Consider the following 12,606-nt stretch of genomic DNA (forward strand, 5'->3'; position numbering starts at 1 on the left):
TTTTTTCCTTTTTATTTTAAAAAAGTCATTCTTTATTTTCTAAGGTTTTCCTAATCTTCTAGCCTATTGTTGTGTTTTGAAATACTGTCTGTCTTTCCTTATAATGATTCCATCCTTAACTTGCTTAAACATACATGGCGCAAGCCTCTCGTAAAGTCCGTCTTTCTCAATGGAGTTTTTGTTGAAAATATCTCCTTAAAATGCCTTTCACTGCTCATCTACCATTTCCCTTCCAATTCGTCTTCCCAGTGCAGTTTAGCTAACTCTGCCTTTATATTTTTGAAATTGCCGTAGTTTCAGACCCAAACTTCTCTCTCAAGCTGGAAGTGAAATTCTAGAAGAAACATTATGATCACTCTCTCCTACTGTAATTATGAGATTAATAATTAATCTGATTCAATATATAAGATTAAAATAGCTTGTTCTTTGGTAGTTCTCCAGGATATTCTTCTAAGAAATTGTATTTGAGTCAATTTATGTTCTCAATGCAATGTTTGCCAATTTGATTTGTCCAACCTACATATAGAGATTGAAGCCTCTCATGATTATTGAAGTGTCATTCTTACAAGTCCCTATTATTTCTCAATTATTGCCTGTCCTACATTGTAACTAAAACTTAAGGATCCTAAAAATTATCCCCACCAGTAAGTTTCCCCTTGCTATTTTTTATTGCTCCCTTATTAATTATACATCTTTGGTTTCTGAAGAACATTTTCCATGACTTCTCATTTGTACTAGTATAGCTTTTGGTCCTTGGGTAATTAATTCATCCATCTCGTTATCAATGTTAGAAGCCTGAGACGGACAGACAATCAGATTAATTATTAAATTGCATAGTTGAGGATTGTTGCCGCGACTGGAGGGTTTGAATTATAGGGACAGACTGAATAGGGTGGGTAAAAGTAAGGACTGCAGATGTTGGGAACCAGAGTTTAGATCAGAGTGGTGCTGGAAAAGCACAGCAGGTCAGGCAGCAGAGGTGCAGGAAAATCAATGTTACGGGCAAAAGCCCTTCATCTGGAATATTCCTGATGAAGGGCTTTTGCCCAAAACGTTGATTTTCTTGCTCCTCTGATGCTGCCTGACCTGCTGTGCTTTTCCAGCACCACTCTGATCTAAACACTGAATAGGGTGGGTGTTTTTCCCTGCAGTGTCAGAGGCGGAGGGCTGATCTTACAGATGTTTGTAAATTTAATAATTAATCTGATTGTCTGTCCGTGAATAGATCTTTTTACTGGGACCAAATCAAAGACTAGAGGGCATAGATTTAAAATGACAGGAGATTTAAAAAAAAGAACCCACGTGGTAAATATTTCTCATAGGGCAGTGCGTGTAAGGAATGAACTACCAGAGGAAGTGGATACAATTACAACATTAAAAAGGCATCAAGATGAGTACATGAATTGGAAGGGTTTAAAGAGATATGGGTCAAATGGGACTAGGTCAGGTTGGGATTTGTTTGGCATGGACACGATGGATTAAAGGGTTTTTTTCTGTGCTGCATGACTCTATCTTGTCTTACACTGATGATGATCTTATTTGTCGATGAACTTTAAAGGTTTGCATGTTCTGTCCTTTCCTGTCCTGATCTAGTTATCATTGCTAATATTATTAATCTCTTGTCTTCTCGTTTAAAGCCATATTAGCAGTCCCAGGGCAGAATCAAGCTGAGAAATGAGGCAGGTGGGGCATTTCAACAGAGGGAAACGAAATGTCAGTTTCCCAATGGCAAGATGAATGTTGAGAACTGAATTAGACTGTAAAAGCAAAAGGATCAAGAATAGGCCATTCAGCCCCTCTAGCCTGCTCTGCCATTCAATAGGATCACGGCTGATCCGACACCTGTTATATTGGTCTTCCAGCATTTGCCCCGTAACCTGATTAGGAATCTCTCAATCTTAAATATACATAAAAGGTCTCTGCCCTCCTAGCTCTTGGTGGCAAAGCTACAAAGACTATCACCCTTAGAGAAGGTACACCTCATTGTCAGCCTTAGATTGCAGGAAATAAGTGGTGCCAATTACATTAAGACTTCCCTACTCCAGTTTGAAACAGTTGATCAAGGATCATGGTGGTAGCTTGAACATTACAGAAGATAGGGCAAGGTTGATGAAGGGACCATCTAGGATGATGAAGTGTTTGGTGGTGGTGGGGGCGGGGGAAAGAGAGAGAGAGTTAGAGGCATTTGGAGGTGGCAAGTCACCAGCTCAAGATGGAAAAGCTCCTTTTAGGACTTGCAGAATAATGCTGCTGGCTTTCAGGAGTGGATATTAGTTAATCATAGCATCTGGACCTTCAACCACTGAAGTAATGGTCAGTTAGCAACTTCCCAACCCTGTAAAAACAACTATAGCTAATTGATTGGCTGCGAAGTGATTATGAGAAATAAGCTCTCATCTAAGTGGAAACTCACATCCACAGTCACTCTCCAGACACAGTAACAAGATTTCACCTTTAATTATTCAATTCATGCTGTGTTTCTCTGGCCTGGTCAACATATTCATACCAATTCCTCTTCACCAAACAATACATTTTCAATCTTGTTAAAAGGGGGAGGTGGTGAAAAAATAAAAACCTCAAAACATAGCAACCTGCAATAATATTGCACCTTTAATCTGAAAATATCCCAATGTTCTTAAAAGGCACATCACACAGAAGGATGAGAAAGGATGTACTGGCATTGGAGAGAGTGCAGAAGACGGTTGGTTCACTAGGTTGATTCCAGAGTTGAGGGGGTGGGCCACATAGCCTACTCCTGCTCCTCGTTCTTATGTTCTAAAAGCTTACACTGACTCAAAGAGATATTAGCAAGATGATTGAAAACTACAGGTTGAAGCTTTACAGAAACCCAGAGGAGGTATAGCCCCAGGCATGCAGTGTGCAGGTCCACCAGCCTTTCCATACGCCCTGGCATACATGAACCAAACTTGCAGCTACAGACAAATAAGCCCTGGAGAGTGGAGGGTTAAGGGAATAAACTCAGATAGGAAATGTGAAGCTCTGAAGACAGACTGAAGTCTAACTTTTAAGTTTCCAGCAACTCCCACAATCAAGCTGGTGCAAAACAATTAGAACCACTCAGGCATACTGAGAGGAACCTGACATTTGAGCAAACGACAATCTCCAGACATTTTGCTCCGACTCGCACCCAGGGAAGATATTCCATAGAGTCGTAGAGATATACAGCACGGAAACAGACCCTTCGGTCCGACAAAGGGGATGCAGTGGTAGTTGCGCACTGACCTCTACACCGTTGAAGCCAGGTGCCAACTCAAAGACACCCCCTCCTACTGCCCCCTCAACCATGACTTCACCTCCCATCACCAAAACATCATCCAGATCATCCACAACCTCATCAACTCAGGGGATCTCCCACCCACAGCTTCCAACCTTAGTTTGGGAACCCTGTACTGCCCAGTTCTACCTCCTACCCAAAATTCACACACCTGACTGCCCCAGCCAAACGATCATCTCGGCCTGCTTCTGCCCCACCTAATATTGCCACATACCATCATACTGTTCAACCCCCCTGGTCCAGAACTCCCCACACACATTCGGGACACCACCCACATCCTCCACCTTCTCCAAGACTTTCATTTCCCTGGCCTTCAATGCCTCATCTTCACCATGGACAGCTAGTCCCTCTACATCTCCACCCACCATGACGAGGGCTTTCAAGCCCTCCGTTTCTTCCTCTCCTGATATCCCCACCAGTACCCGTCCACTGACACTCACTCATTTGGCTGAAGTGGTCCTCGCCCTCAATTATTTCTCCTTTGAATCCTCTCATTTCCTCCAGACAAAAGGGGCGGGGTAGCCATGGGCACCCGCATGGCCCCAGCAATGTGTCCCTTTGTTGGTTACGAAGAACAGTCCATCTTTCGTAATTACACCGGCACTATTTCGTATCTTTTCTTCCGCTACATTGATGAATGTATTGACCCCACCTCATGCTCCCACAAGGAGGTCGAGCAGTTCATCAACGTCACTAACACAATCCACCCTGACCATCGCAGACACCTCCCTCCCCTTCCTGGATCTCTGCACCTCCATCAACGGTGACCGACTCAATACAGACATCATCTACAAACCCACCGACTCCCACAGCTATCTGGACTACACCTTCTCCCACCCTGCCTCCTGTAATAACCTTTATTCCCAATTCCTCTGCCGCATCTACTCCCAGGAAACCAGTTCCACCACAGAACACACCAGATGGCCTCCTTCTTCAAAGACCACAATTTCGCCTCCTACATGGTTGATAATGCCCTCCAATACATCTCATCCACCTCTGGCCTCTAACCCCGCAACAAAGACAGAATCTTCCCCAGTTCTCACCTTCCACACCATCAATGTCCGTATACATCGCATCATCCTCCACCATTTCCACCTACAAACGGACCCCATCACCGGAGATATATTCCCTCCCTACCTCTATCTGCTTTCCATAAAGACCATTCCCTCTGCAACTCTCTTGTCAGGTCCACAACCCCCACCAACCCACCCTGCACCTTGCCCTGCCACTGCAGGAATTGCAAAACCTGCATCCACACCTCGCCCTCACCTCCATTCAAGGCCCCAAAGGAGCCTTCCACACCCAGAGTTTTGCTTGCACTTCCAGACATGTAATTTACTGTATCCATTGTTCCCAATGCGGTCTCCTCTACGCTGGGGAGGCAGGAAGCATACTCGCAGAGCGCTTCAGAGAACATCTCTGGGACACCCAACCAACCAACTCCACTGTGCCGTGGCCAAGCACTTCAACTCCCCCTCCCATTTCGCCAAGGACATACAGGTCCAGGGCCTCCTCTGTCACCACACTCCAACCACCCAACGCCTGGAGGAAGAACACCTCATCTTCCGCCTTGGGATCCTCCAACCACATGGCACGAATGTGGATTTCACCAGTTTCCTCATTTCCCATCCCCCCACCTTATCCCAAATCCAACCTCCCAACTTTGGCACCATCCTCATGACCTGTCCATTTTCCTTCCCGCTGAACAGCTCCACCCACCTCTCCGGCCTATCACCATTACCTTCACCTCCATCTACCTATTGCACTCTCAGCTATCTTCCCCCCAACCCCACTCCCCTCCCATTTATCTCTCAACACTCCCTCGGCTCACAAGCCTCATTCTTGATGAGGGGCTCTTGCTCAAAACATTGATTCTCCTGCTCCTTGGATGCAGCCTGACCTGCTGTGCTTTTCCAGCACCACACTTTCTCATAACCTAATCTAGTCTCATTTGCCAGCACATGGCCCATAACCCTCTTAAACCCTTCCTATTCATATACCCATCAAGATGCCTTTTAAATGATGTCATTGTACCAGCCTCTACCACTTCCTCTGGCAGCTCATTCTATACATGTACCACCCTCTGCGTGAAAAAGCACCCCTTAGGTCCCTTTTATATCTTTCCCCGCTCACCCAAAACCTATGCATACCCTCTAGTTCTGGACTCTTCCACCCAGGGAAAAGACCTTGTCTATTTATCCTATGCATGCCCCTCATGATTTATAAACCTCTAAGGCCACCCCTCAGCCTCTGACACTCCACACTGAATAATATTCTAATCAAAAGGTGCAAAGCAGCATCTCACAGGTTGGACGGCTATCCAGGATACAGGAAGGCAGTCTGGTTTAAGAATGAGATTTCAGAGTTTAGGTGCTAGGGTAGCTGATGGGATGTGTAAGAAGCCAGAATTGGGGCAGAGATTTCAAATGGTTGCAAAGTTAATGGGAACTAACAGAAAACCGGGTGGGACGGAAGTCATTGACGGATCTGAAAACCGTAAATGAACATTTTTAAAAAAAGCAACACAGCCAACCTAGCTCAGCAAATAGAGTGGAAGAGACATTCTGCGATTTAGAAAGTTAAAATGTGAGCTCATCCACAATCTTATGAGCAGATCGTACCAGAGGAAATTGCTTAGTGAAAAGACACACAGAAATACAAAATCTTAGGTTCTTGTCATAAGGCACACTGTAGGAAATCCAAAAAAAATGTTAGTAGCACTGAACAATTCCAACTTATCAATATATCGGATTCTAATGTAGCTACAGCAACGCCCATTCAGCAGCTGGTTCTTACAATAATACGTCAACATATTAGAAGCTTAGAAGTTGAAAACAAAATTTACATTGTGTCCAAAAACCTGCAGAAGCTAAAGGTGCATCACCCTACATTTAGCAACATTCACTAAATCACACCACCCGGCCATTTAGACTCACCAAGGACCTTTTCACCTACTTATTAACTTACAGCAACGTCTGTGCAGGTAGAACTTCAACTTTTTTTCACTCAAGCAACAATCTGTTCATTAAAACTGGAGCTCCTACTCCCACAAGCAGAAACCCAAAAGCACTTAGCTTATGATGCAACTTGTTTCGTTAAACTGGTTTAACCAGTACTCCCTCCCACCAAGCCTAAACAAGCTGTTACACCTCCTGTTAGGTTCAGATTTGCAAAACGAGCAGCTCAGAATCAAATGAACTCAACAGTTATTGTGTTTGGGCTGTTAATTATTTAATTTCAGAGAAAAAGTCCTAATTGGTCAGTGGTGAACTGTATAACTGAGGACTCCACTTTGCTGGACTTATGCCCGTCTGCATCAACTTATCAACTGAACAAACAAACTGCTCCTGGTTAAGCAATTTTAAAAGGCTCATTATTGTTTCACATCCCTCCATGACCTCACCCCTCTCTTTCTTTATTCTCAAGCCTGACAACTCTCCAAGATACTTTTACTCCTTTAATTCTGACCACATTAGGATTTAATCATTCCACCACTAGTAGTAAGGCCTTCTTCCATTGTCTGGACCCTAAGCTCCAGAAATTTGTCCTTTTATCTCTCTGTCCTTGCTTTTCTCCTGTGAGATGCTGCTTAATATCTACTTCTTTCGTCAAACATTTGGCCACTAGCTTTTATCTCTACCTGTTACTTGACATCAAATTTTACTGCCTGGTATTCTTCTGAAGCTCCTTGGAATTTTGACCATTTCAAAAGGTACAATATAAATGGGCAGCACAGTGGCTAGCACTGCTGCCTCACAGTGCCAGAGATCCGGGTTCAATTCTTGCCTCAGGCGAATCTCTGTGTGGAGTTTGCACGTTCTCCCCGTGTCTGCATGGGTTTCCTCCCACAATCCAAAAATGTGCAGGTTAGGTGAATTGGCCATGCTAAATTGCCTGTAATGTTAGGTAAAGAGGTAAATGTAGGGGAATGGGCCTGGGTGGGTTACGGGTCAGTGTGGACTTGTTGGGCCGAAGGGCCTGTTTCCACACTAAGTAATCTAAAAGATCTAAAAAAAATGTAAGTCTTTGCTGTTTAAATTGTTCAAATGATCAGGTCTGTCATTGGCTTGTGTAGTGATGTGAACCAGTTGGAAGCAGTTTTATACCAAGGTGGATAGATTCTTGATAAGCAAGGAGATGAAAGGTTATCAGGGTAGGCAGGAATATGAAGTAATCAGATCAGTTATTATCTTACTGATTGGTAGAGCAGGTTTGAAGAAGCTGAGTGCCCAACTCCCACTTGTATGCTGGATTGTAATGTTCATCTCATTCTCAAACATTAAGGAGCATGTAAAGATTTACACGAATTGAGGGGTGTGATGAGAATGATTTCAGCTAGGACTGAGTCCGAATAATGGAGAATGAGAGCTTTTAATAGTTGAAAATGAATTTGGGAAGAATTTCTTTTACATAGTGAGTGGTGAGAATGACAACAGGCACATGGAGTGTCTAATGCAGAGAACACTGACTTATAACAGGAGGCTTGTTGCATTCAGGAGCAAAAAGGCAATAGAGGGATTCAAGATTTGTTGGGGGGGAAAATGTCATTGTACAGGCTGGTGTGCAAAGGGGTCAAAATAGATTTTTGTGTGCCACTTTTAAGTTTTCAGAGGTTACTACTACATTCCCACCAACTCAATTATAAAGTCAATTATGCAGTCACAATACACTCTCGTGTTGACACGTGGATTTAGACTCAAACAATTTGAATAATTTATTAATATTTTCAATCATCAACTCTGAAGAGTCACTGGACTCTAAGCATTAACTCTTTTCTCCCTATAGGTTCGATCAGACTTGCAGAGTTTCTCCAGTAATTTCTGTTTTTATTTCAGATCTCCAGTATCTGCTTTTCTTATATCCTCCATTATCAAGTCACCACTAAACTAAAGCCGCAGCCCAAGGGAAATCGTTAATTTCTTAGATACCATGTTATTTAAATTCAAGTAAGACGATAGACATGAAAGTTAGCAACAAACACTTGTTTCAAAATACACACTTCTACATATATAAAACCATCATTCTAAGCACATCTTCCACAGATCAGTGAGGTCACAGTTAATTTCTTTCTGTGCAATATGCACAAAGCTAGAACCATCTTAACTAGGTAGTTGCCTGTCTCTTTCTTTCTACTGCATCTCCAATCTCAATCTCAGATTCAAATTTAACAATTAACACATTGCTCAAAATGCTAGAATCCAGTATAGTTTGTTTTGCAAGTAATGTTATCCTGACTTACACAGTCTTAAACAAAAGACTGATAAAGCATTGTGCTGGAAAAGGCACAGCAGATCAGGCCATGCTTCATCAACTCTGATTTCTCCAGCAACTGCAGTCCCCATTGTCTCCTTAAACAAGAGATTTCATATTCAATTGCAAAAAATTTGTTACCTTAGTGATATAGTTTTCTTGGATCTCCATTGGGAATTCGTTTGTGACAGTTTTAGAACTGTTTTCTATCCATTGTAGCCTCCTCTTCTCCCTTGTAGCCACATTACACCCCCACAATTCATTTGCAGCCCTTTCTCTTGTCCCCTTCTTTCTTCAGAATCTGTTTGGAGTAGCCTTTCCCATTTTTGTTAATGCTGGTTCTGGCCTCATTAAAAATGCTTCCCTGATGACTCCAGACCAGTTTGATTTATATACTGTCTTTGAGAACAGCCTTTATTGTTAAGTGCAGTGCAATACAGTGGAGTGAGTAGTGAAAAGTTTGTAATGTCACCTTTCGGCACCACCTTAGGTACAGGTTACCTAGATACAGATACTTCAAGTGTTGCCGCAGAATTGAAATAGTAAAGAAAAAATTAGCATGGGAATACACTTTACTATCAGGTTCATAGCTCCTTGAAAGTGGAGTCGCAGGTAGATAGGATAATAAAGAAGGCATTTGGTATGCTTTCCTTTATTGGTCAGAATATTGAGTACTGGAGTTGGGAGGTCATGTTGCAGCTGTACAGCACATTGGTTAGGCCACTGTTGAAATACTGCGTGCAATTCTGGTCTCCTTCCTATTGGAAAGATGTGAAACTTGAAAGAGTTCAGAGAAGATTTACAAGGATGTTGCCAGGGTTGGAGGATTTGAGCTAAAGGGAGAAACTGAACAGGCTGGGGCTGTTTTCCCTGCAGCATCTAAGGTGGAAGGGTGACCTTATAGAGGTTTATAAAATCATGAAGGGCATGGATAGGATAAATAGACGAAGTCTTTTCTCTGGGGTAGGAAACCTAGAGGGCATATGTTTAGGGTGAGAGGGGAAAGATATAAAAGAGACCTCAGGGGCAACTTTTTCAAGCAGAGCATGGTACATGCATGGAATGAGCTGCCAGAGGAAGTGGTGGAGGCTGGTACAATTGCAGCATTTAAGAGGCATTTGGATGGGTATATGAATAGGAAGGGGTTGGAGGGATATGAATCGGGTGCTGGCAGATGGGACAAGATTGGATTGAGATATCTGGCCGGCATGGACGGGTTAGACTGAAGGTTCTGTTTCCGTGCTGTACATCTCTATGACTCTGAGTCCAGAAGGAGAATAAAAAGTGTCCTAAAGTACTCACTTATAGTCCTCATAGTCCTTTTCCAACATGAATCCGTGCCCGCCAAGTTTCAGAACATGAGGCCATGCTGCTCCTCCATTTACAGGTTATGCTTCTCCCACATTTATTGAACTCATTAGCAACAAACATGTGAAAGAACCAGCCTATGATTAGAGAAGTTAATACTCAATATCCCCTTTCATTCTATTAAGGGCATAATTTTTGACTGATTTTCACCGTTAACAAATTTTCCCAGGCAATTTGTAGACTTTGAGTGAATCTACCACCTACCGATATATTTTTGGCATTAGTGAGTAATATAACCAGACAGACAACTGACAGACTACCCTGTTTCTGTGTGATAGTTTCCACACTTCAACTGCTGCTGTGCATTGATCCACAAGCAATCCTGAGAAATCATTTTCTATTAAATTTACACATCGTGCAATAATTTGAAGTAAAAGTCTTTAAAAACCAATAAACATTGCTTACCTCTGAACCCCCAAGTGCAAAGATCTTTGGAATCTCCTATGGTTGTAAATGGAGCTTTATAAATGTACGTCTTCAGTTCTTCATTTTATTGTGTTGTTATACTGCATCCGATGTCATTGTAATACTTCAGTTTAATTTCACATTATTAGGATATTACTCTTAATGCCTTCTCTTATATTATTACCTGCTGTTAATACTCCTAAGATCAACCCTTGGTTCTCAACTATGAACTACAAGATTCAAATCTCACTGCAGGACTTGCACACAAAAATGAAAGTTACCACCTTAATGTAAGAGCTGCCACTTTTCAGATGAGACCTTAAACTGAAAGCTGTGTCTAGATATGTTCGAAGAAGTGCAGAGGAGTTCTTCCTCAGATCCTAATCAATATTTATCCCTTGAACAATATCAAAAATAAATTATTAGGTTGTTATCCACATTGTTGCTTGCCAGAGCTTGCTGTGTACAAATTAACTGCTGCTTCCTATACTATTCAATACACTATACACAATAATGACAACACTTCATATGGTAAAAGGTTTTGAAATGTAGAAAACAGTCAGCCATTTGAGCATTGAGTCCAATCCACCAAGCAATATGACCATGACTGATCATATCGCAACATCATTTTCCCACTCACCCCATACATACCTCCTGCTCTAGAAAACTATTTCTTTCTTGAAAATTTCAGTGACTTGGCCTCCACAGCCTTCTGTGGTGGAGAATTTCACAGGTTCACCTCCCTTTGAGTGGAGAAATATCTCACCTCAGTCTAAAATGACCTACTGGGTATCCTGAGACTGTGAGTTCTGAAGAAATCATAGAATCCCGACAGTGCAGATAAGGGCCATTTTCCCTTTTGCAGAGACACAATTACATTAGTATTTTTGCACTTTGCTCCACTCTTCCCTCCAACCACACAATGTTGACTTCACCAGTTTCCTCATCTCATCTCCCCTCCCCTCACCTCACCTCATCCCAGATCAAGCCCTCCAACTCAACACTGCCCTCTTGAACTGTCTTTCCTGTCCATCTTCCTTCCTTCCTACCAATCTGTTCTACTCTCTGCTCTGACCTATCACCATCACCCCCCCACCTGTATCTACCTATCGCCTTTGATCTATCAGGTCTGTACTAATAGTCTGAAAAGCATCTCATCCCTGCAACATTTCCATGGCTAATGCATCTAGCGTACATATCCCTGCACACTTCATGGCAACTTGGCATGGCCAATCCACCTAACTTGCATATCTTTGGACTGTGGGAGGAAACCAAAGCACCTCACAGAAACCAACACAGACATAGGGAGAACATACAAACTCCACTCAGTCATCAAGGCTGAAATTTAATGTAGATCCCTGGTATTGTAAGGTAGTAGGGCTAATCACTTGCCACTCCTAAACATGTCGACTAGTTGTGAAAAGCATTAAACAAATGCAAATCTATTTCTGCCATATTACTTGAGTTGGTACTCCAGATTTTCTTAATGTACTATCAAATCAGTGTAATTACAATCCAAATCCAATTCCTCATTGAGTGTGCTATTAGGTGAGGGACCCCCATCTTACTACATCATGACTCCAGTCTCACTGCTTATATCTGAAATTTGGGACTGCGATAGGGTTATTACTCCAAACTCACTCAAATGTTGCACTATCACACCAGCTTCCTATGTTACTGCCTTATTCTGACTGGCACCATTTGGTTATTCTTATCTCCCAGTCCAAATGTCCAATTCCAATAGTCCTATGCATGTCATCAAATGAACCACTCAACCACTGTAGCTGCAACAGCATGTCAGTGTGGGATTTTGTACTAAATGACTGATGTTTTAGCCCTGCAAAGTCTTTCCACATATGAAGCCAGAGATCATCCAGGACAAAGCAGCCTGGTTATTGAGGTCCCTATCCACCACCTTAAACTTTCACTCTCTCCATCATCAGCACATAATGTCATCAGCATGTACCAATACCCAACCTCTCTACCTAACATCACCGATGACATGTGAATATCACATGGGTTTGCAATGCTTCAACAAGGTGGTTGGCTCACCATCCTCACCAGTGCAAATAGGATTCAGTACTAAATGCCAAACTTTTGAGAGTGCATACCACATTCAGTGGTGGATTGAAATAAAACTGTGGTATTATTCTAATCTCAACATTACATGTAATCTTTCTTTTCTTTGCGAGTTTCTTGTCCTACTGTATCATTCATTCCAATGTTCTTTCATTATTATTATTATTATTCTCTCCAAATTTAAATGTTGGCTGTTGCATCCCTGGTGG

The 12,606-nt window shown here is 42.3% G+C and overlaps 1 protein-coding gene across 3 annotated transcripts in view; it reads right to left on the minus strand.

Moving 5' to 3' along the window:
* LOC122560317 (14-3-3 protein beta/alpha-1-like) overlaps positions 1–10,443 on the minus strand; it is a 41,269-nt gene extending 30,826 nt beyond the window's left edge. Inside the window, exon 1 of one of the 3 annotated variants that reach the window (XM_043710912.1) lies at positions 10,319–10,443. Coding sequence is in view for 1 of the 3 variants with exons in the window: in XM_043710911.1 (XP_043566846.1) it covers positions 9,848–9,860 (13 nt within the window). In the remaining 2 variants the exon portion in view is untranslated. Of the gene's footprint in view, positions 1–6,262; positions 6,282–9,847; positions 9,876–10,318 lie in introns of those variants that run through there. The other 2 variants (XM_043710911.1, XM_043710913.1) reach the window with 2 other exon arrangements.
* Positions 10,444–12,606: the final 2,163 nt, after the last annotated feature.

The sequence above is a fragment of the Chiloscyllium plagiosum genome, chromosome 20, assembly GCF_004010195.1.
Source record: "Chiloscyllium plagiosum isolate BGI_BamShark_2017 chromosome 20, ASM401019v2, whole genome shotgun sequence".
Lineage (NCBI taxonomy): Eukaryota > Metazoa > Chordata > Chondrichthyes > Orectolobiformes > Hemiscylliidae > Chiloscyllium > Chiloscyllium plagiosum.